Source organism: Carassius gibelio, chromosome B8 (assembly GCF_023724105.1).
Source record: "Carassius gibelio isolate Cgi1373 ecotype wild population from Czech Republic chromosome B8, carGib1.2-hapl.c, whole genome shotgun sequence".
NCBI classification, from domain to species: domain Eukaryota; kingdom Metazoa; phylum Chordata; class Actinopteri; order Cypriniformes; family Cyprinidae; genus Carassius; species Carassius gibelio.
This window is the reverse complement of record NC_068403.1, coordinates 7,756,485-7,780,507: the sequence shown is the minus strand read 5'-3', so window position 1 is coordinate 7,780,507 and position 24,023 is coordinate 7,756,485. Positions and strand designations below refer to the sequence as shown.

At 35.0% G+C, this 24,023-nt stretch overlaps 2 protein-coding genes across 4 annotated transcripts; one reads left to right on the top strand and one right to left on the bottom strand.

Moving 5' to 3' along the window:
* dennd2da (DENN/MADD domain containing 2Da) lies at positions 1 to 19,382 on the top strand. 3 transcript variants are annotated; one of them, XM_052563799.1, is made up of 16 exons: positions 1 to 274; positions 7,691 to 7,747; positions 7,906 to 7,983; positions 8,109 to 8,183; positions 9,754 to 9,849; positions 10,715 to 10,890; positions 12,993 to 13,105; positions 13,196 to 13,265; positions 13,556 to 13,633; positions 14,582 to 14,722; positions 16,137 to 16,285; positions 16,396 to 16,567; positions 16,665 to 16,715; positions 16,822 to 16,903; positions 18,293 to 18,541; positions 18,899 to 19,382. In XM_052563799.1, exons 2-16 carry the CDS (start codon positions 7,699 to 7,701, stop codon positions 18,961 to 18,963), a joined length of 1,644 nt encoding a protein of 547 aa, XP_052419759.1. In that variant the 5' UTR covers positions 1 to 274; positions 7,691 to 7,698; the 3' UTR covers positions 18,964 to 19,382. The 3 variants fall into 3 exon arrangements, with proteins under 3 accessions (XP_052419759.1, XP_052419760.1, XP_052419761.1); XM_052563800.1 differs by lacking the exon at positions 1 to 274 and adding an exon at positions 7,493 to 7,583; XM_052563801.1 differs by lacking the exons at positions 1 to 274; positions 7,691 to 7,747; positions 7,906 to 7,983; positions 8,109 to 8,183 and adding an exon at positions 8,810 to 9,128.
* Positions 19,051 to 23,035, bottom strand: LOC127963738 (DNA damage-regulated autophagy modulator protein 2). Its single transcript, XM_052563802.1, has 7 exons — positions 22,562 to 23,035; positions 22,261 to 22,328; positions 21,334 to 21,476; positions 21,080 to 21,257; positions 20,877 to 20,959; positions 19,820 to 19,912; positions 19,051 to 19,669 (listed from the first exon to the last, which is right to left on the bottom strand). The coding sequence occupies exons 1-7, from the start codon at positions 22,690 to 22,692 to the stop codon at positions 19,550 to 19,552; spliced, it is 816 nt and encodes a 271-aa protein (XP_052419762.1). The 5' UTR covers positions 22,693 to 23,035; the 3' UTR covers positions 19,051 to 19,549.
* Between the last annotated feature and the right edge of the window lie 988 nt (positions 23,036 to 24,023).

Here is a 24,023-nt window from a genome sequence, read left to right as displayed (position 1 = left end):
CAAAGCAAACACACCCACAAGACAGAAGCTGTATAGTGACTTAGAAAGGACAAAGACAGAGTGAAAAGAATCACATGGTGGTAAGAGCTTGTCTGGTTCCAGGAGGGTGAGGAGAAAGTAAATAGACGAAACTGGTTCAGCAGGTTAACTGGCACTGAACGGCAGTTGCGGACTGCTAGCACGCTCAAGTGATGTGGTAAATATTTAATCAAACCAAAGATTTCCAACCTTCTCAAACTACAAATTGGAGACACAAGAGAAAGTTAGCACTGTGGTAAGTCACCTTGAACGTGTTGTGTTTCTATACTACAAACCACGAGGGTGATGTCCTTTCATGTCTATAATGCTGCTAGCTTTCATTCTGTAAAAACACCTGTTAGCTGTTGGTACACCGCCTTAAGGTTACTGTAAATGAACAAGTTGTGCTTATAACTGATGAACATGAAACATTACAATTTTTATGAGAACAGGTGCACAGCAAAACTTTTGAAATTCAAACAAATGTAGAAGCAGAAATCGTGTTCACATTTACCTGAAACAACATATGTGCAACAATAAGTGCATTTTAATGAAATAATAAACATTTATTTACAATGTTCAATGTTTTAAATATATATATATATATATATATATATATATATTTAAAACATTGAACATTGTTAATAAATGTTTATTATTATATGGATACATATATAGAGAGAGAGAGACATTTGCAAAGAAATTTTACATGCAAAATTAAGTATTTGCCTATTTTACGAGATGCAGCATTTATGGAGAAACAGCCTGATGAAAGACTTGAGTTTCCTGAGTTTCAGACCTGGTAAAGTCAAACTAGCCAAAATAACTCATACAGTGCATGTAAATAACAAAATACATAGGCTATGATATAAATAAATTAGTATAATTCCATTATTTATTTATTTTCTAATTAAAAATTTCTTTTTTTATTTTTTCCGTTTTAACATGTGTTACTCTCACTATGTGGCTTTCTTTTATTTCCTGTGGTGAAAACTGTGCAAGTATAATAACTTCCTTATAAGATAAAACGTATTAGCATAGTGTTTATTCTAGAAGCTCACTGTACACTGTAGTGGAAAAAAGTGGAAAAAAGTGGAAAATAACATTGCAGGATCTCAGAAGGCACTTTCAATCGATATCCCTACTAGCTCCTTCATGTATTAAAGTTTGTTACCTTACAAAACTCAAAATAATGGAAAATAAGAACATAAAGTAGCTCGAGTCATATGCTAGCTATATTGTGCTATATTGCCCTCTAGAGGTTGGGGCAAGCTGGTCCTGTGTTTCTTTAGTGTTTAGGGAAGTAGTCTAAAAAATAACTAATTTCAGTCCCCTTTCTAGACCTGTAAGGTAAGAGAGCTTATTGTAAAGTTAAGTACTGGCCTAGACTTTTTTTGAGACCTGCCAAAATGACACTGGGGTGAAATGCAAGAATTATGTCCTGTTACAAGCAGGATCTTTACACATAAGTGTATAAAAAAACTAAACATATGACCTGATTTAGTCCGTGCCGTGTTGAACAACAGCCCTCCTGTACAGAAAGGAGACACTCTCATTAAATAATAACCCGTTTTAAGGTAAGGGTGTGTAGTGTGCACGTGTTGATGCTTGTCTGGTTGACGTTAACCGCTGCATTGCACAGTCAATCCAGAGAAGATCTCACATTCCAGTTTAGTTTGTCTCGGTTCTGTGACCGAGTACAAATCTGTATGCATATACCTGTACATTAAAAGCTCCATGTCAGTCAGCAATCATTAAATTACACAGACAAACTGATTTTGTTATTGCTGTTGTTGTTGTTGGGGTTACTTGGGGAAAAAATTAAAGACTGACATAAAATAAAACATTATTGTGAATGAAAATACAACAACTTTCTAAAACATCACCAAAAAAATCAAACCAAAGGACTTGTGCCCTCTTTACACAAAAAACGAAAAGAGAAAAAAAAAAGTCATAAGTTGAAAAACAATGTGTGAGCAATCCCTTTAACTGCTAAAAGTTAGAACTTAAACTTAATCACAAAAAGCATTGCCACCTGGTTAAAGTGCGTCTAAATGAACATGTTGTTCTAGTAAATGTCTTTTTAAGGGTCAGAGTGTGTTTTTGTTGTATGAGACCATCAGAAACATCTGTTTTTAAGCCTTCTTTAAAAGAGAATTGCACTCCTCTGAAGTATTCTTGAGTCAACGTTACCTTTCACAAGACTGATCCTTGGTCAGATCTAGTCATCGAAATTTCAGTCATTGATGCAATGCAATCTGATTTGTATTTCGATAAGAGACAACAACTGGAGAAAAAGGAATAAAAGTAGTTTGAGAACAATGATGAGGAGCTGTTTAAAACAGCTGTGCAGTACAAAAAGATGTCAGCTACTGTCCCACCACATTCATCACATGATGAATAATGAGAGAGAGAGAGAGAGAGAGAGAGAGAGTGAATGAAGAGTTAATGACTGATTGATGTGTGAGGGAGGAGTCATGGAGGAGCATATTCTCCTTTTCCCAGCAGCCAGCACAGCCTCTTGTCTGTCTATTCAGTTCCAAGCCAAGTACACCAGGAAAAAAAAAAGGATTCTTGGACACCTTTATTTTATTATTTATTGTTATTTTAAACATTCAACAGGGTTCCGTATTATAGGAATGGTGGAAAACTCTATCCAATTTCTGATGTACATTGAAATTAAGGCTCTGAACAGTATTTATGTAACTATCTGGATCTGAAAGAACATAAATGAGCTCTTTAAGGACCAAATCTACAAAAGGTTGAAACAACAGCAACATACAAAAGTCGTGAAGTGCATCCTCAAAATATTCCCACATAACTGCTGAGACAGAGTCACTGGGGCAACAGGAAGGCCTACTGATGACCCGAGGTCGTCCTGTGGGGAATACAGTCAGCTATAAAAAGACTCAGAGTATACTAACGACCACGTCTTTCACGAAAACATGGCAATAAACCTATGGGAGAGGATAGAGATTCATGTTTGAAAGACTATGAGTAAACATGAGTTTTATCTGGACAGAGTTCTTGATAAGGCAAAATTAACTATATTTTAATAGATGACACAACTTTCTAATTATTATTCAGTTGTTAAAATAAATATTAACAATAATATAGTGAAAATGTTTCAGGTATTTTCGAAAATAGTTATTTTTATTGAACTATAGTTTACAGTAAATTACTAGTTGCATATAACAAGTTTCAGTTAGTTTAAAGGGTTAGTTAAGCCAAATATGAAAATTACCCCATTATTTACTTACCCTCAGACCATTCTTCTTCTTTCAGACTAATAAAATCTGAGTTTTATTAAATAATGTTAACGCTAATCCATGCATTATAATGGGAGTGGATGGTAGCCCAAAATGTAAACGCTAAAATATTGCACTCATCCATTATAAAAGAAGTCCACACAGCTCTGAGGGGTTACCAAAGGCGTTCCGAAGTGAAGCAAAGCAATACATTTGTGTAAGAAAAATATCCATATTTACAACTTTATAAACTTTAATCTCTAACTTTTGCTTACTGTTTTACATGCGTTCACTATAGAGTGGCGTCCATGCAGGCATAGCGCAAACTACAATGACAATATGCTAATCTCGCGAGAAACAAGTTTTGTTAACAACAAAGGAAATGTAGTGTCCTCTTGGCTTATATTATTACTGTAAGGTCCGCGCACTCTGTCCAAGAAAGATATCCTGTGCTGACTGAAGGATTTTTGCGTGTTTGGTCTTTTCAGCGCCCAAAAAGTTATTAAATTTAATTTACAATCAAATCTGACTCCATTTACGTATGACCTCGAATTTAGGTTGAAAGGCAAATTGGTTTCTTGACCATTTCTAATTATTATTATTATTATGATATTTGATTATTCAATATATTCTCTAATATTATTGTACTCGTTCATTCGGGTGCTCGTATCACTCAAAGATATCATTTTAGCCTTAGCGTATCTTACGGTCACATTCTCGTCAGTCTTGGTAATTGGCTAATACTTTAGACCGCCCGCACCTATGTTTGCTCATTTTAAATGTACTTTTAACTAGCCCCAAAAGATTTGTACACACTTGAATAAAGTAACATTATTTATAGTCAGAGGTCACCAGGCTTGGGAGGGTTACTTTAAAAATGTATTCCGTTACAGTTACTAATTACTTAATAAAAAAAGTATTCAGTAACGTAATCCAAGTACCACAATAAGAAAGTAATGTAACTGATTACTTTTGGATTACTTCTGGATTACTTCAAGGTCAAATATTATTTTTTAAAAACAACAACATTGATTAATTAAGAATTTCACAGCCCTGAATTAATATATTTGTAAAGGACTATACAGACATCGAGTGCATGGTATTGGTATTACAGATTATTTTGTTTTATTTGGAAGAAAATATAATAAGAAAGAATTTTAAGGAAATGTTTCTTCAACAGGAAAATAGAGAATACAAATTCCTTTTTTTGCCCAAGTAAATATAATAAGAACACAATTTTTTGACAATGGAAAATGTTTATTCAACAGGAAAATAGAGAATACAAACTCATTTTTTTTTTCAATGAAAATATAATAAGAACAATTTTTAGACAATGGAAAATGTTTCTTCAAAAGGAAAATAGAGAATACAAATATTTTTTTTTCTCTTTGCAAATATAAAACTAGTTTTTAAATTGCAAATGCTTCTTTAGGTTTGATGTCGAATCCTTCGATGAAGAAAGTGTTTTCGTTGCTGGAAGGCACAGTTTGCACTGTACAACGTTGTTTGCATTTTCTTCTTTTTAAACAAAATAGCAGCGGAATTTCCGCGGGCATTATATCGTTTAGCAGCAGTGATTCAATCTGCGTCTGAGGAGATTGTAGACAGCTGTTATTTGCGCATGCACCAGCGGGTGGCACACATGACTCAGTCATTAATCAAGCTAAGCTTAATATAGTGTTATTATGCCAAAATACTGATTTATTTAGTTTTAAATGAAACCATTGTAATCCTGAAAGTATTTCCCCCTTTTTCAAAATGTAACTATAATCTGATTACTACGTCTTTTGACGTAACTGTAAGGGATTACAGTTACCGGATTTTTGTATCCTGATTACGTAACGCCGTTACATGTATTGAGTTACTCCCCAACCCTGGAGGTCACGACCATTATAGATATAAGACGACCAACATTACTTTCCCTGATAGTAGTTTTGGTATGGTCAAGCCATGGTTTCCCCATGTACACTTAACAAGAGTAATATTACAGTAAACAGAGGTTAGGCTCATCCTATTTAGGTTGGTCAAACAACCAGTTCAGTTGACTTAAATGGAAATTCCCTATAAGCCCTTACAATCTAAGTACACTATAACTAATACCAAGTGTTAGCCGGATCTCAAAAGATACAGTTGGTGTGCACTATGCTCCATTTCAACTGAATTTTAGTCTGTTACTAACCTGACACAGGAAATGCGGTAACAAGAATACAGTATAATCTAGAGAGAAGAATCCAATGTAACAATTTATTATCAGTCAGGTAGGTATTAGGCCAATTACATAGCCAGTTCAGAGACATCAAATTCTCAAAGATGAATCTAAGAGTAAAAGATGCATACATGACTTTTAGTGAAATACACTTTATACCAAGGGTTCATTCCAGTTACAGAAGGTCCTGATCCTTTTGCTGCAATCCTTTAAATACCAAATCAAGAAAAAACATCCCCTAAATGGAGGCATGTACAAACAATTGGAATTTGCATTAACCCAGATCCCAGACAGGAGTACTTTACACCTCAAAGGGAACAGAAGTTAATTTACATGGAAGACCCTGGAAAAGGGCACTCCCATTACAGTAAGCCAAATATCTCTTAACTTTTAGGATCTGTACTTTTAGTCTACTTTTGTAAGATTGAGACCATTGTACCACTTGCCCTGAGACTATTCAAATACCAGACATGACTGTAAATATCACTTACATCAATGTAGATTTAGATTCTACTATTGACCATTCTGAGTGAGCTGGGCAACGGGAAAGTTGGGGATGAGGAGGAACCAGTGCTTATGTGAGAGATGTGTTTCCTGCACCTCCACTCTGTGGCGTGTCTCGAAGATATGTCCGTGTAAGTTTGTATTGTCTGTTACTCTAGAGATCAAGGAACTGTTACATTTGGAGAGAGGCTTTTCCACATTTTCTCTCAGTGAGATGTGGGAAAATATATATCTGTATTTTAATGCACTTTGTGTCTTTTGTATGTCTCAGAAGATCAAAGTATCTTAGTTTCTATTATCCTTACAGTACTACTAATTTGTGAACGGTGTTTTGCTCTCTCCCCTGCGTTTCCACATTCATCACTTCCGTGTTTGTTGCCTACGTCATCCGCTGGACACCTCTCTTTCATAAATGTGCATTACAGTTAGTGGAAGAGATTTAGAATCATTCAGTTGTAAATATGGAAATTTTTCTTATACAAGCACATCGCATTGTGTCGTGTCGCATTAGAAGGCCTTTTTTAACCCCCAGGTGCCGCATGGACTTCTTTTATAATAGATTGGTTTAATTTTTGGGGATTTCAAATTTTGGGCTACCATCAACTGCCATTATAAGGCTTGGAAGAGCCAGGATGTTTTTTGATATAACGCCAATCGTATTCGTCTGAAAGAAGAATGTCATATACACCTAGCATAGCTTGAGGATGAATACATTTTGGGCTAATTTTCTTTAAAACAAAAAGTCCAAACTTTAAAATAGTTATCAAAACTTTACTTATTAGTTAATATATTAATGTAATTATTGGAATTATTTTTTACTTCAGTATATATAAATGTAATTTAAATGTGTTTACATGTAAAATTTTCACTTACAATTATCCATTGAACACATTTTTACTGATGTATTTTTTTCCATCTTATTTCTATTAAAATGATTACATTGCTAGATTATAACTAGATTATTCACACACAAACACAGATAAAATGCGGTTTAATCAGATTGTTTTAACAAGTGCATGTTGCTGCATGCCATTGTATATATCATGTCAAAGATGACCATGTGAATAGAACTTCTGGCTTAGATATACAGTTAGCGCAAAGTTCATGTGATGCTACTGTTTGACCCCTTTACAACAAAACTACCACAATTCTGATACTTCCTGTCGTAGTGTGGCTGTCACAGGAAATAACTTTGAAGAGTGCAAGTACTGCAGTTTATCTAAGCAAAAACATGTTGGTTATATCATTTCGTTAAGCTTGCTTCTCTCTAACTGGTGCAAAGAGACTGCTCATAAAGTATTGTTTAGAAGCACAAAATCATTTAGTTATAAGCTTTTCATAAAAATAAAATCTCTAAATACAGGGGTAAATGCATAAAAATAGACTTGTTGTTTATTGGCGATGGTAACAATGAAGCAGGTATGAGGTTACACATGTCTGTGATCACGGACACACGTGCAGTCAAGGGAGTGTCAAGACTTTTTCCATTAATGTCAAAGAGACGGCAAGTTAATATTTACTCAAGGACCCAAAGGACTTTAACCTTGGTCCTTGGGAAAAAACCTTGGAAGTTTCTCACATTTAAGGAGCAACGAACTTGACATAAGGTTCTCTTTTGTTACATTGCGATGAATTTCTTTCTGATTGTGATTGAGATTATAAAATATGGAGGAAACTTGAGAAACTTGATTAAGTGTGTATGTGTTTTTTGTAGGTAACACAATGACGTCATCCAGGAAAACCTGGGGGTTCTCCTCTATGCGTTCAAAGAGTAAGTCGTTTAATATAAATAAATAAATTAAAAATACAATATTCTTATTTTTAATGAATATGTGTATGATTAAAGTAGTAAAATATACTTAAAATCTCAACATATTTGCATTCTGGAAAGATTCCTGATCATTTCAATTGTAATTTTGACCACTATAGCTAGAGCACCACTGGATGAAGCGGAAAATCCTTTCAGAAGAAGACTGTTTTCTTCTTTTAGAAGTGATCGACGTGAACGTGAGTCACTCACACACCTTGCCATCCAAATTTGCTCTGCTATGTAAATAAACTGCAAGTGTACAGACGAATTAACACTTCTAGGTACTAGCACAAAGTTCAGTTGTCTCTGTCTTGGTCTACAGAAAGATCTCAAGAAGAGGAAGATGACACAGATAAGAGAAGAACTCTCTCAGATACAGAAATTGAGACCAACAATGGTAAGACCTCTTATAAGCCAACTGAAGTTTTCAACTAATGCATTATTTTTCCCATCATTTGATATGTGCAATAAATACTGTTTTCAGTTTGCACTAGTAGATCTGTAAACCAGTTTATTCAGAAATAAAACTATTTTAGTCAATACAAATGAGGCTGTAACTCTCTGAGAATTTTCTAGTGGATATTTTTACCAAAGTGAATCAACCTTAGGATGAAGCCAGCAGATGCGTTATTAGCAAGTGTTAATAAGTTAGCAAACTTATTAAGTTAGCTCATTGAGATTACATTTATTTTTTATTTTTTTTACAAGAGTCAACTGATAATGAAGGCATCAAAAGACAAACAAACGCGGACTTGCAAAGTATAGTGTCATATAAATTATGTAATTTACTATATATATTCTGGACTAGCTGCACTGAAGAGCACTCCCACCGACTAAAGAAAATATTTTACATCGTTTGAAGTGTCTTCCGAGCTGCCTTTTACATCTTTTCAATGATTCGGTTTGTTCGGACAGTTTATTTCAATAAATCATATGGTTTTAGTGACTTTACCAAGGCGCCCCGCACCGTATCGTTATACAAACAAACGTGTTTGTATAAATATATGTATCAGTATATTTTCGAATTCGTTTTAGAAATCAAACTGTTTGACTCTCACGAACGGTTTGCGAATCGGTTCGAATGAACGGACGTTTTTCAAAAGAACCATTGATCGGCGAATCAGACATCAGCAGCCTGAGCGCGCCCACACATGTTGGTATTACACCCTCAGTCTCTACAGAGCAGAGATCTTGCGCGTCCATGGGAAAGATTTCTGTGAGAACACGACATAAATATCATTTTAATTGACAAACTTCACGCAAAGAGATTCGAACATGAACGGAATTACTTCCTCGAATGTCAAAAGAAGAGAAAAGAAGGCAAACTCACGTAAACACCGAAGTAAGTTCAAACAAACTGTGTTTTAGTGATTCTGTAGAAATTGTTCATATATTAATATTCTTATTTATTAATATGAGATTATAACATTTTTCAATATATAAACTTTTTCCTTGTATATTTTAATGTGCAATTACTTACATTCTATCTATCTATCTATCTATCTATCTATCTATCTATCTATCTATCTATCTATCTATCTATCTATCTATCTATCTATCTATCTACATCATTGTCTAAGACATTAATAGTTTTGTTAGTTAGATTTATCATGCTGTTGATTTTTTTGAATAGTTGCTGTCACAATATTGAATTGGGGATATTTTCATCTTTACAGTTAACTATCTGGTATAGTATTTAGATGACAAACAAAGCAGGATAAGCAAGAGTCTTAGTGGTTTCTTGCGGAACTCCTGAAAATATAGTCACGCGGGAAACAATCAATTACATTCGTTGAATTCACAGTTTACATTTCAGCTGTCAAAGCGACCCTCTTTGGCTAAGGAAGTGAATAACCAAACATGAGTTAGCGTTCAAGCCATTTCTGGTAACATTTCTGAACGTTTTGAGCATTTCTGTGCGGTTGCATGTAGATTAATTGTTCTGTTTTGTGCATTTTATTTCTCAGGTGTCTTTCTTTCAGGTGAAGATCAATCAGACATGGGGGCCATGAAGAGGTTCAGTACCTTATTTTCGTCCTTCCGAGGAAAGATCAGCAAAGACAGTGAGAAACCTCATTTAAAGTACTGCTTTATAAAACACATACCTTGTTACTTAAAGAATCTCTTCAGATCTGTTTTGAAGTTTTAAGTGACAAAAAAAGCATCTTCAATGAAAGCACAACAAAACTTGACTTTTTAAAACGTTATCTTTAGCCGTGGTCACTGACTTTATATTGCATGTAAAAGTAGTTAACCTTGTCAAAACATTTCAGCACGACTCATTCCGGTCTAGTAGTGTAAGTAGGGCAAAATGCCTAAACAAATTACTCTTTCAAACTTCAGTTTTAAGCTCAAATATTCCAAATTCATATGCTAAATATGTTGTTAATTTAAAATTCATTTATGAAGTCACAAGGAGGTGCACAAAGTCAGTCAAAGCACACAATCTGCATCAGTCCTTTAGTGCACGTCTTGTCTTTTCATTTACAAGCAGCAGTTATTGTTCTGTCCTTTACAGAAAGGCACATTGAAGGTTGTCATGGTGAGGCAAGTCAAGCTAGAACAAGACTTTGTGACCTTGTGGACTCCTATGGTATTCCTCTCGGCTTTATTTGCTCCGTGTTGGGGGAGGCTGCCAAAAAGCAGGCCCAAAAGGAAATGTTAAGGAAATTCACAGAAGAGCTCCGACTTTCTCATCTCTAATTTGTTTGTACTTGTTCGAGGTTCGGCATTCCCTGTTTGATCAGCATTTCAAGTGCTCTTTCTGAAGAGCAACATTTTTAGATCGTTCAGAAATCAAACATTTATAAACAGCTGGTTTGGTAGTACTGTATCAGAGTCAGAGCATTTGTGTCAGAGCATTTGTGTTGATTTGTTTTTAAAAAGTGGTAAACATCACAGAAGCTAACGTGTGTATGTGTTTTGTAGGAACTGGTAAGGAACCAGATCTGCCTGCTAGCACAGAGCTCTCTTCCGTGGAAGAAAAGGCAAAGGAGCAGCGATACTCTAGTGGGCAGTTTTTCTTTGAATATCTGGTGGTGGTTCGGCCTAAAAAGACCAAAGATGGAATATACGAGCCACAGATCATCTATCAGTTCCCTAAGGTGACATACAAACCCTGTGATCTGCATGCAGCCACATGTAGCCTTGAGAATGTATTCAGTGCTTCTGTAGCATCATAGCATTATTTACATTCAATAACAATTCAGTAAATTTTTTTAATGCTTGCATTAAATTTATTGAATTAGAAAATGCTTAATTCACAATATTATGTCTTCATTAGAAAGTGCGATTGTGTCTTCAGTTGTTTTTCGAAGACATTGAAGTTTGGAGTAAAATTTGGGTGTTAGGACAAACTTCATCAGAACTTTAATAGTATAAATCTTGCAAAAGGATTTACTGTTTATACGTTTTAAGTTTATCTATTTTAAAGTTAAACGTTTTCAATTTTAAAGTATATTAAATTGGTAGATTAAGTCATGCAGATGTTATATACATATTTTTTATATGTATATATTATTTATTTGATTTTTTATTTGATTTTATATAGGCCTATTTCTTAAGATGAAATAAGGTAACCAGTTATAGTAAAAATGTATAATGCAATACCCAAAATAATATAAGTAGAGGTTGCCATAAATTAAATTGGATTATTGGACTTTTATATCAGAAAAATACTATATTTCTGTTTGGTTAATTGCATCATAAATTAAATCACATATAACTGCATTGTATATATACATACAATGCATTGTATATATATATATATATATATATATATATATATATATATATATATATATATCGCGCTCTCTCTCTCTCGCACGCGCGCTCTCTGGCCCATACAGTTAATGAATAACGGATCAACTACGAGAGCCTACATCGCACATCCTGCGATGTGACTATTGTGGATTCGTACATCGCGATATCGATGCTTAAACGATATATATATATATATATATATATATATGTATATGTAAGGATGAAAGAACCTCAGATTCTTTGATCTCCTGAGAAACAGACAATACAAACATACAAAAGCATCTTCGAGACACCCCACAGAGTGGAGGTGCAGGGAACACCTCTCATTCATGTTATCAGTTCCTTCTTATCACCTTCCTTACCCATCCTCCCTCCACTTGGTTCACTAAGAACGGTCAATAGTTTAATGTTCTACATGAATGCAAGTGATATTTACAGTCATGTTTGGTACCATTTTAATAATTCTTAGGGCGAGTGATACAATGGTCTCAATCTTACAAAAGTAGACTAAAAGAAAGTACAGATCCTAAGAGTTAGTTCCTAAGATATTTGGCTTACTGTAATGGGAGTGCCCTTTTCCAGGGTCTTCCATGTAAATCACTTTCTGTTCCCATTGAGGTGTAAACTACTCCTGACTGGGATCTGGGTTAATGCAAATTCTAATTGTTTAATGCAAATTCTAATTGTTTAATGCAAATTCTAATTGTTTAATGCAAATTTTAATTGTTTGTACATGCATACATTTGGGGGATGCTTTTATCTTGGTGTTGTATTTAAAGTGTTGCAACAAAAGTGTGGGGGCAATTCTTTAGCCAGAAAGCCCATAGTGTGGTGTGTGTCCAGCACTCCATACTATGTATTTTCCTGAAGTCATGTATGCATCTTACTCTTAGATTCATTTTTAAAAGAACTTTTAGAATGAGCAAACATAGGATCGGTGGTCTAAAGTATTAGCCAATAACCTCTGTTTAATAACCAAGACTCACAAGAATGTGACCGTAAGATACGCCAAGGCCAAAGTGATATCTTTGAGCGACACGAGCACCCAAATGAACGAGCACAATAATATTAGAGACTACATAGAATAATCAAATTTCAGAATAATAATAATTAGAAATGGTCACGCAACCAATTCGTATGACAATCTAAATTCGAGGTCATATTAAAATTAAACTTAATTTGAATAATTTTGCTATCTGAAAAGACAGAACATGCAAGAAACCTTGAGCCACCACTGGATACCTTACTTTGGGCCAAGTGCATGGACCTTACCTACATATATAAATAAATATATATATATAAACAGTTATATAGCTTTATTGTCATTCTCATATTGATGAGACCTATATGAATGAAAAAAAAGACCATTTGCATTTTCTGTTCCTGATGCATATTAATATAGTCTTATTCTCCATTTGTCTTTTTCTCTTTCTGTTGAGTACAGAAGGATGGAATGGTGCGGTTTCAGAAGGAGGAGGAAGAGAAGACATTAAAAGCGCTCACACTCTTTTGCTTTCCAGAGGGGGTAAACTGGGCACCCTTAACAGAATATCCCAGGTACTTTAACCACACGCATCGTTTCTCCCAGCATGCCTTGTTTAGGCAGAAACTGTATTTTCATCATCTCTCTTTTTCTCTATTTCTCAGTGAAACATTCTCTTTCGTGCTTACTGATGTTGATGGGACGAGGAAGAATGGATACTGTAGGAGGCTTCTGGTAAATAATGACTGGGTTCATTAGTGATACTTCCTGTTATTTATGCTCATACTCATCACTGACCATAACTCATTCGAATAAAGCCCTATTCCTATCAATGCACTAACAACACTCGAGTAAAAGGGAAAGCACCACTTACCTTTTCTTCAGAAAATGTTGTTATTTTGTAATGCCTGAAAAGATGAGATAAGGTCAACTCTTTCCAAAGAACTCTCACTCACATGCAGTTAAAAGTGTTTTATAGTGTTTCTAAAGCTTGCTTCTCTTGTCATTGCTCTTTTCTTAATTAGCCTGATGGGAAGGGGGCTCGTCTGCCTGAGGCCTACTGTATCATCAGTAATGTAGCCTGTTTTGGACTCTTTTCCAAGGTAAACATCTTAATTTATTGCACAGTCATCTGTATCTGCCTTTGGGCTTTTTATGATTCGCATTCAAGAGAATTGGCTTTTGTTTTTCTTGATTTGTATTAATTCAGAGTTGATTGTCAGTTAATATGAAGTAATTTACTTGTCTGAAAAGGGTTGTGTAATGATTGATCTCTTCGTTGAACTTTCCGTTTGCTGTCCGAGCTTAACGCTAGTTATTGGACCGTATTTTGTTTGTTTGAGCTGAACTTTGTTCAGGTACTTTTCTTTTTTAGGTGAATGCTTTCTCATGACTGGAAATGAGTTTGTTTGTTCAGGACAAACATCACAGACTAACGTGATGTGACTAATGTGATATGACTTAAGCTAATGTGATCTTAAAGAAATGGACATATTCAGAATTCGGGTGTTTGTTGATGCTTATGCATTAATAATATATGGTGTTATGTGTTTTCTGCTCTCCCAAATAGATTGCACATAAACTAAGGCTGCATTTATTTGATCAAAATTACAGGGAAATATGGAGAATACTGGGAAATATTATTACAATTTAAAAATATATTTTCTATTTACATAGACTTTAAATGTAATTTATTCCTCCTATTGCCTTTACACATTACTCCAGTCTTCAGTGTGACATGATGCTTCAGAAAAAATTTTAATATATTGATTTTGTACACACTTATTATTATTTTACAAAATTGAAACAGTTGTGTTGCTTAATATTTATGTGGAATAGAATCTTTTGTAACATTATAACTGCATTTTGATACATTTTTGGTCATTTTTAATGTATCCTTTCTAAATAAAAGTAATTATTCAATCAAAAGAAATCCAGCCTTTTGAACTATACTATATTATTCTGTTTTTACCTGTTATTTCCATTAAAATCAATATATTTTCTTTCTTGAAGTTTTCCCGTTTGTTCAATCTGTCTGCTTGGTGTTTTAGATCTTTGATGAGGTGGAGCAGCGCAGAAAAATCTCAATGGCAATGATTTACCCATTTATGCAGAGCCTGAGGGAATCTGCGTTTCCTGCGCCTGGACACACTGTTAATATCAAAAGTTTTATTCCAGATAGAGGCACTGAGGTAAGAACTAGTGTTGAAACTAAATTTTTTCAAAATCTTGAGGGTTGTCTTGAATGGCTCGTCAGCCTGAAGGGGAAGCCCTTGTATCTTTAAATCCATCCCCTTATTTAAAAAAAATAAATAAACGCCATCTGGTTGAGACTATGTTTGGATGGTTTCCATATTGTACATGCCACACTATTACTCCTGACATCGCTGTCTGAACAATGACTCACAACAATTGTGGTTGTTGTAAGATATGACTTCCAGATGCAGTGTCGGGAAAGCCAGCAGCTGCTTCACTTTCCATTGATTTCCACTGTATTTGCAGCAGTTGAGTCAACAGGAAGATAAAAAACTGATGTTAGCCCGTCCTTTCATGTTAAACAAAAAAAAGAGGAAAGGGAAGTTGATTAAGGGTGTGAAATCGTGGAAGAGAATAAAAGCTGGTTTTCCATGTATTTTTCCCAGTAATTTTGAACCATAGAGTGTTAAGTAATACGTATCTAATTCCAAACAAGCGGCAGAGCAGGCAGGCAGAGACACGCTGTCCACAAACACACACCTCCTAAGCTCTGAGAAAAGAGCAGGAAATTGAAGTGAGTGAAGTAATAGCTCAGGGAAAGGTCAAAGATGAGTTTCTTCATGCAGGTATGTCCTCATGCTTTGTACCAACTTGATTTAGTTCTGCTTGAACTTCTCCTTCAGCACATTTTCTATGTAACATTCCAATCAATTGATCTATCTATCTATCTATCTATCTATCTATCTATCTATCTATCTATCTATCTATCTATCTATCTATCTATCTATCTATCTATTTGAAGGTACTCAATTTTAAGAAAAGTTAGACAGCTGCATAAATGACTATGAGAAAAAAAGAGGATCGCAATTAGGCTGAAAACATCAAACAAACATTTTACACTAAATACAACTAATAAAACTAAGAAACAACCCCAATTTACATCACTGTATGGACATTAGCAATGATTCAAATGAATAGCTTGTTCATTGGAATAAAATGTCAGAGCACACAAAATTGCTATGGATGAATGATTTTTTTAAGCTCTATTGCCTGCGTTCACTCTGTAAACCATAGTCACATACTGTAAAAGGCTACAAAAATTGTTAAATTAGTAACAGTTACTAATTAGAACAAACTCCTAAAGAAAGGAAATCAGCCATTGATATGCCATCTTATGCATTTGCATTTGTTTGTTTTTTATTGTATCATGAAGTTGATATGTCTTGTCTTTTGTTAATGGGTTTGTGCTATATACGCACCAACCACTGTGGAAACAAATTTCCTCCCCGAGGACCAATAAATTATGTGTCTGTCTGCTTCTAGTTAGCTATCCCAAAACTGTTTTTTTCTTTTTTAAATAATAAAATATGTACTGTAGCTATAATAAAGTATCTATATGTTTCTCTGTAGATCATCAGTTTGACTCGTCCGACAGACTCCTGGCTGGAGCATGTAGATTTCCGCACATTGTTCAAATGCCTGTCAGATGATGAGGTGCTCAAGGTGTTTGCTGCTACTGTGCTAGAGCGGAGGATCGTCTTCATCGCTGACGAGCTTGGGTACTAGAACAGACATACATGCGTGCACACACACACACACGTGTTCGGTCTTGCTTTGATTTATATCCATACTATAACCCATATTGATCAAAACCATGCCATCTCTGCAGGACGTTGTCTCAGGTGATCCATGCAGTGGCTGTTCTCCTGTATCCATTCATCTGGCAGCACACGCTCATTTCCATCGTTCCCGAAATCCTAATCGACGTCGTCATGGCACCCACACCGTACCTGCTGGGTGTCCAGAAAAGTCTTGCAGAACAGGCCACAGACCAGACCGAGGTGAGTGGTCATACTCACAGACTCACATGTTGAAATATTGCAACGATTTACATTTCAAATGCTGCAAGCTGACATCTAAATTCATCTACTCACCCAGCTGCTAGTTGTTGACTTGTCAGAAGGCAGGAAGGAGACATTCATCAAGAGTGTAAGTTCACGTTTAAATCATAGAGAGCATCTTTTAAATTGTTGCCTTGAAAAGTGACTGATGGATATAGTGTGGGTGACTGTGGTTGAAATGTTTCTCCAAACAGATGGGAGATGAGGACACAATATTACCTCACAAACTCAAAGATGAAATCAAGCAGGCCCTCGGTGCCAAAAATGAGAATTCAAGTGAGTTTAGTCCATTTTCTCATTGCTCATAAGTAGTGTTGTATTTGAACAAACCCTAAATAAGGCCCAGATATATTTTGTTTTAAAACCTAAGTTCTGTTTTGCGCACAGTTGACTGTGTGGATGGATGCAGCTGGTGAATGTTCACTATCTAGTAGAGCTATCTTTTTAAGTGCTCAATCACTCGAATTTGCAATGGAAAGACTGGATCGTTTTACTGGCTTCATCTATAAATCTTATTGAGCCAAATCAGTCTACATTTTTAATCAGGTCATTTCATGTTCATTTGAGAGTGGTATATTTTCAATAATCAAATTCTACATGCACAATCTTGGATGATATTTTGAATAAGGAAATCAGTGTAAAGCAGCCAAGGATAAATGAGAACAACAACAAAAAGTATAATTACTTTCCCTAAATCTTTCATTCGTCATTTGACAGACGCAAAGAACAAATCACTATTGCATGAATGATTTACTTAAACGCTGGCATGTGACGTTGTTCTATATCATTGGTGCTATGGACATGAATGATCAAATCTGGCCAAATATTATATGGTCTTAAGATCGTTGCCAGATTTCACTAGAAAACCCAGCATCTGTTTCTAACAACATAGCTGGAAAATAAGCTCCTTGGCACTAGCCACTGCAATTAAATGACATTTTATTAATAAGATTCGGGAGGAGCGCGTCAGATACTTAGCCTAATCAACACAAGTGGACCATAATCAAGTAATCAATCCCATAGTATAAATATCACTGACTTACCTCTATCCATTGACGGTTTATCAGCATCCCTCCTCCACCCCATCTCCTCACTTTGAGTTCACTTTATAATTAGACGGGGAAGGGGGGGTACTCTAGGTTCGGGCCATTCCCGAGCTCGGAGCCCTTCCCAGGACAGCACGCCAAATACACATACCATACCTCAGCTAATTATATGTAAGCGTGAACTAGTGAAACCTAAATTATCTGAAATATGCAGCTCAAAAATACAATCCGCAGTTGGTAATATTTACAAGAGATATTATAAAAAATAATCCCAAAAAAATTATACTAAGCAGACATGGCAACACTGCATGTGCTGCATTATAACCATAAACAAAACACAGTGCCTCTGTCACTATTAGAAATGTTTGGACATATCATGTGTCTTCATTCGCTAATATTACTTTTTGAAAATGTATACTAATATGTTGTCGTTAATGTTTCACCTTCATAGCTGCAAAACACCTTGACATTGCAATGTAAATAATCGCAGTTGCACCTCAGAAACAGCATATCATTTTCTCAGAACGATAACAGAAATGTCAAAATCTAGTTTATTCAGATCAAGTATTTAAAACTAATAATAACCCATATATTTATATATTATTTATCATCCCTTCAGGTCTTGAGGAGTTGAACCGGGTGGTCCCAGAAGCTTTCCTGCCGTTCTTTATCAAGACTGTCGGTCACTTCCAGAAGTACATAGTGCGGAACGGTAAAGACCAGCAGGCCGAGTTCCAGCCAACACATTTCTGTAAAGCATTAGAATCCAAGAGCACACGACGGTTTGTGAAGAAATTTGTACAGACACAGATGTTCGATCTCTTCGTTCAAGAAATGGAACAGAGACCTGCCTCTCAGGACGGCACAGGTGAGACACACACTGTGACCTAACATTAACATTTATATTCATTAATAGATTTTGACACTGACTCTGAAATTAATGTAGAAATGACATAAAAAATAAGAAGTAATTTGGCATATTTTTATGATGGCAAGCATCATAACACGTCTCTGTTAAATGGATTTGTTTAATTTAAGTGAACTTAAAACAATCTTCACATAAACCCATTATAATAAATGTCATAATTTAAGTTTTAATCTTAATGACTTGAACTTTGATTTACTTTTGCGTAAGAAGAGAATATACACATTTTCTTGAATAGTAATAAAAATATAGTAATAAAACGTATGATTAATATTGTCTCCTTTTTCCCTCTTTTTCCAGGGTTTTTTGACAAAAAGATTGCTGAATACAACAAAAAGATGAGGGAGAAAGCCAAGAAACACTAGTGGAAGCACTCTCCAAAGTAGCTGGTTGTAAATCTTGTGTGAAATAAATCAGTCAGTAGTAAATAATTTTACGGAATGTAGATAGAATTAAACGTCAGATTGTTTTTATTTATGCTGTCATACTCATACATCTGTTTGTCATTTGTGTCAGGGTCTTGTTGGGGGTCATGGGTAACTGTATTGTGATAAGCTGCTGTATTTAATGCACATAAGGCTTGTTTTGACCAGAAGGTTCGATGTCACAGAAACTGAGCCAGTGGAAACATGCTGAATTCAACAACAAAACGGATCCAGTGAATGAAATGAAACAAAAACAATACATTCCATCTCCATATTTCAAGAATAATTGTAAAAGCACTGAAATGTGTCGAAATATTGTTTCTTTTCAAATTAAAAGGAAAACGCAGTGTGATACTGTATTGACTTGGCTTGTGTAAAAATGTTTGTACATAACTAGACTTTCTCTCAATATTCTCAGAATAAGGCATAAAGCTTAGAGCGTACAGAAGCTTCTCTTGAACGTGAGAAGTTTGTGTCCTCTGAATATGAGTGCAGTGCTGGATGTCAGACACACAGTGGCAGTGTCTCACATGGCACCAGCCAGCAGAGGTGAGCGTTCTCCACGCATGTGCTCTCTCTCTTCAGAGTGAGGAGAGTCGTAGAGATGGTTACTCTGGAGAACAGGCTGAACCCGCAGAGTGATTTTCTGGAGCAAAAGAGGTTTAAACAGGGAGCAAACTTTATGCAAATTGTATTTTATGCACATACTAAGAATAGACAAAAATATGTAGAATAGTACATTATACAATAAATTGTGATTAATTAATTCATGAACCACCATAGTAATAGATCATACCTGGAAATCATGTATGTATGTGAGGAAGAAGCAGATGAAGGAGAATGCCAGAGACCACTCGGCTGCAGCACTGACCTGGTGTGCTAGAAAACCCTAGAATACAGTACAGTTCAGCTTGATATTTACATCTTTACGCACCCATTAATAATGCAGCAGAACTGTAGTTTTAGGCCAGTTTCAGAAACGGGAAGATGTGATGCTGAAGCAGGTATAGGGGCCACATCACTACTCAAAGAAATATGATTATTTGGCATTTTTTTGGTCAATTGTCATTATATTTAAATTTAAAATGCTGTATATATATATTCTGTATATATTCTTTTATTCATCAAAGAATCTTGACAAATGTTTCCCCAAAATAATAAGCAGCAAAAAAATTTAACATGAATAACATTGAGATGCATTATTAATAAATGAGCCCCAAAAATAACTGAGCAGCAGATTTCTGAAAGATCATGTGTCACTGAAGACTGGAGTAATGATGCTGAAAATTCTGATTGCATCTCAGAAATAGATTACATCTTAAAATATATTAACATAGAAAATAGTTATTTCAAACTGTAATAATATTTAACAATATGACTTTTATTGATTTTATTGATTTATTGATTTTATATCAAATAAATGCAGCCAAAAGACATAGTGTTTCCATCAGAATTATTTTCATGATACCCAAACTTACCTACACAACACTAAACTAATTAAATTTTTCCTCAAATTAAACTTAGGAATTATTATTATATATTATTGCTGTATTATATTAAACAAGTGTATTTTCATGAAAGCTTAACTTTCCTTATATTATGTTGACTTAATATGATTTTTTTTACATTTAACATACCTTTACAAATGCAGTTAAAGTACATACACCCCACCAAAAAAAGAAGAGCATTGGGATTGGCGATTTCTATTTCACAAAAAAGCACCTTCTCTTGTACAGTGCATAATTTGGCAATTATAGTATGTCATTTCCATGCAGAAAATTTACATAGAGGTGAATTATATATGTAAGTACTATGGTTGAAATATTAAAAGACACTGAACAGTAAAGTCTTACTCTCTCTCCGGGCTGCCAGTGTAACTTATTAGCTACAGCCACGCCAGGCAGTTCATCATACATTAACACAGAGGATATGAAAACTGACAGATTCAGTCAAAGAAGCAGAACAGTTATAAGAGTACTGACACAACTGGACTATAAGGAATATAGAGAATCATTACAAACGGAGACAAATGCACATATATTGGGAAAAAGGATACGTGTAATGATGCTAATGAGCGACCACATTCCCACAGTCATGCGCGCCCACAGAATATCCCTGCCATGGAAACGCGGCTGCATGCGGTATGACATGCCAGTCTGGACCAGGATGTACAACGTCCCAGGACCAAAGGTCAGGCCTGCTCCGAGAAGGTGGATGGATGTCATATCTGTTTTCTGGAGGAATATAAAAACAGTTTCAGAGAACCTAATACTAAACACTCAGATCAGAGAATGAAACTGTGGGTGTCACCTGAAAGTTGGCCACAACACACATCCCGACAGTGCTGGCGATGCCCATCAAGAGGCCTGTGTAGTTCAGCAGCTGTAAGCCTGACTCAGAAGACGAAATCAAAGCCTGAACTTGTTTATGTCGAACATACATGGTGCCCAACCCTGCAAACACACATACAGGAGAGCAGGGATGAATCAGTCTTCTGCTTCTTCCCAAAATAACCACAAACTAAATATATATAAATGGAGAAAGTCCAAATCCAGAAGAACTGTGGTAATATCTCCAGTTAGTATCTTTATTTATCCCCTATTAACTATCAACTAACATCTTTCCTACCCATCTTGACTGCATGTGATATAAAAGACCCCCACCCCACCCACCATATTTTTTCAAAACACCAGTATCCTAAATTTTCTACCAGCAACCAAAAGCTCAAACTCATTATACAGTAGGTGCCAATTACCAGATATAATTTTCAACGTAGGCCTACAATTGTTTTTGTACATATAAAACAGTAAGGGTGAGAGGACACAACCTTGTGGGACACTAATATTGGTGATTTGTTCCTCAGACAATGAGGTACCCACACACCTTCGTTGAACTCAGTTATTTAATAAATCCAGCAGAGATATCAACAGATAATCTTTCAACCAGAACAGATGGCACAATATTATTAAAGCCAGAAATAAAATTAATTAGCACATGATTTTCAGGTGTGAGTAAACAATATGCAGCAATGTTAAAACAGCATCATCTTCTCACATGTTTGTCTGACAAGCAAACTGAAAATAATCCAGTAAATGCGTTTTATATATGTTCATTCAAAATCTACATAAAAAATAACTGGGGACCTCTTGTTGACTTGACATGCAATGAGCCAAATTGGCTTTCAAAATTCATTCTGAGACAGAATACAGAACTCAGAATGAAAAAATGCAGATTTACCTAGGAAACCTGAGATTGACAGCATGAAGCCAAACACACAGCGTTCGGGAACCTCAGTGCCCGTGTCACTACAAACAAAATGATAAATGCACAGTTTGACAGATGACAGAAATAAAACAAAGTATGATTTTAATGCAGTCTCACAGAATGTCCCTGATTCTACAGCCATCAAAGTGATATTACATTAAAAAAAAAAAGATTTATTCCAAGTATTCAAGGTCTCTCTTCATAATGTTTCTCCAAGCCTAAAATGATGCATGACTGGCAGGACATCTAGTTCAAATGTAACTGAAAAACGTACCTTATGTATGGAACGAGTAGATCAGCATGGCCCAACACGACTGCTGTGGCATAAGAGATGAGGAATGTAGCAGATGACCAGATCACCAGAGTCACCGGGAGAGCACAAAGCCCCTGCTGAAACCACCACATGCTGCCCTCACATACAGATATTCACTCACAGAGATCACCAACATCAAGAACAATCAGTAGCACATGCAACATCAGCTTAAAGGTCAAATCAACCCAACAGACAGAAAGTTATACATAGACATACACACACACTGAGAGGAGGATCCACATCAAAACTGAACAAACACAAGATTCAGAACCCTCTCATGCAAACAAAAATAAGGGGACGTGTGGTCAGCTGAGACTCAGCATCACCCAGTCAAATGGACATCATCATCATCTGAAGCCGAATTAGTCACACAGAAATGAATGTACACAAACACAGACATATAAAGAGAAAGATCAGACGTGTTGAGAGTGGGTTAGTGCCTGAATCGGAATAATCGCATGAGGTTTTTGTGATGCTGTCCCTAAAGTCCTGTGACCAAAGTCAGCTGACATTCATTCAGCGTGATTTCACTTTCTGCGCTCACAAAATGTATAAGTGTCCTCTGTCCTCTGCACACGGTGGCTTACATATTAGGATGAACTTAAATATACTTAAATAAACAATAACATGTACAACAATATAAAGATAAAAATAAGATATTATATTTTGCACAAACAAAATTGAAGGACCGTAACATTCTTTTGCATGGTGATATTATTTTAATGGCAATTTAACAATAAACACATGAAAAATGTGTGATGTACTTTTCAAGCAGACACAAAGCATTACCGATTTCATTTATGTATAACCAACAAATATGCATTCTCATTAAGTTTATTACTTCAAAACATAAACATTGTCCTAAAGATTTTGAGTGTGACATAAAAAATTAAATAAAAAATGTATGAAACATTTTGTTTTTATCACAGTTATACAAACATAATTAATATATATTAAATTATTCTATTAAAAGTATTTTTGGAAGTACAATTTTAAGCACGCCATGGAAGAATTGTATATGATTTTACTGTATGCTGATCGGTGTTGTTTTAGTATAATATATATATATATATATATATATATATATATATATATATATATATATATATATATATATATATATATTTTTTTTTTTTTATTCTTTTTTTTTTCATGAAAATGAATTTAGTTGATTTAGTAATTTTCATTAGTTTGTTTTCATTAGTTCGTTTAATTATGTCTGTATAGTGTTTATTCTTTTTTTCAGTTAGATTATTAGTTATTTGAGAAATTGTTTTGCCAACTAGCTGAAATAAACAATATGTAAGATTTATTTTTCTATTTTATTTGAAGTAACAATAATGTTTTTATTTATTTATTTTTATATCTTATAATGAACTTTAATAACCAGAATGGTTTTAAATAAAAATAAAGCAGAAAACAT

What these genes read in the sequence shown, in the direction of transcription:
- LOC127963738 (XM_052563802.1), bottom strand. Translation starts at nt 22,692, where the DNA reads ATGTGGTGGTTTCAGCAGGGGCTTTGTGCTCTCCCGGTGACTCTGGTG. An exon ending in GTCAATCTCAGGTTTCCTAG is followed by an intron (nt 21,477 to 22,260) that starts GTAAATCTGCAT and finishes GTGTGTTTGCAG; the next exon opens with GGTTGGGCACCATGTATGTT. An exon ending in GCTCATTAGCATCATTACAC is followed by an intron (nt 20,960 to 21,079) that starts GTATCCTTTTTC and finishes TGAATCTGTCAG; the next exon opens with TTTTCATATCCTCTGTGTTA.
- dennd2da (XM_052563799.1), top strand. Translation starts at nt 7,699, where the DNA reads ATGACGTCATCCAGGAAAACCTGGGGGTTCTCCTCTATGCGTTCAAAG. An exon ending in TAGAAGTGATCGACGTGAAC is followed by an intron (nt 7,984 to 8,108) that starts GTGAGTCACTCA and finishes CTTGGTCTACAG; the next exon opens with AAAGATCTCAAGAAGAGGAA. An exon ending in TTCCAGATAGAGGCACTGAG is followed by an intron (nt 14,723 to 16,136) that starts GTAAGAACTAGT and finishes GTTTCTCTGTAG; the next exon opens with ATCATCAGTTTGACTCGTCC.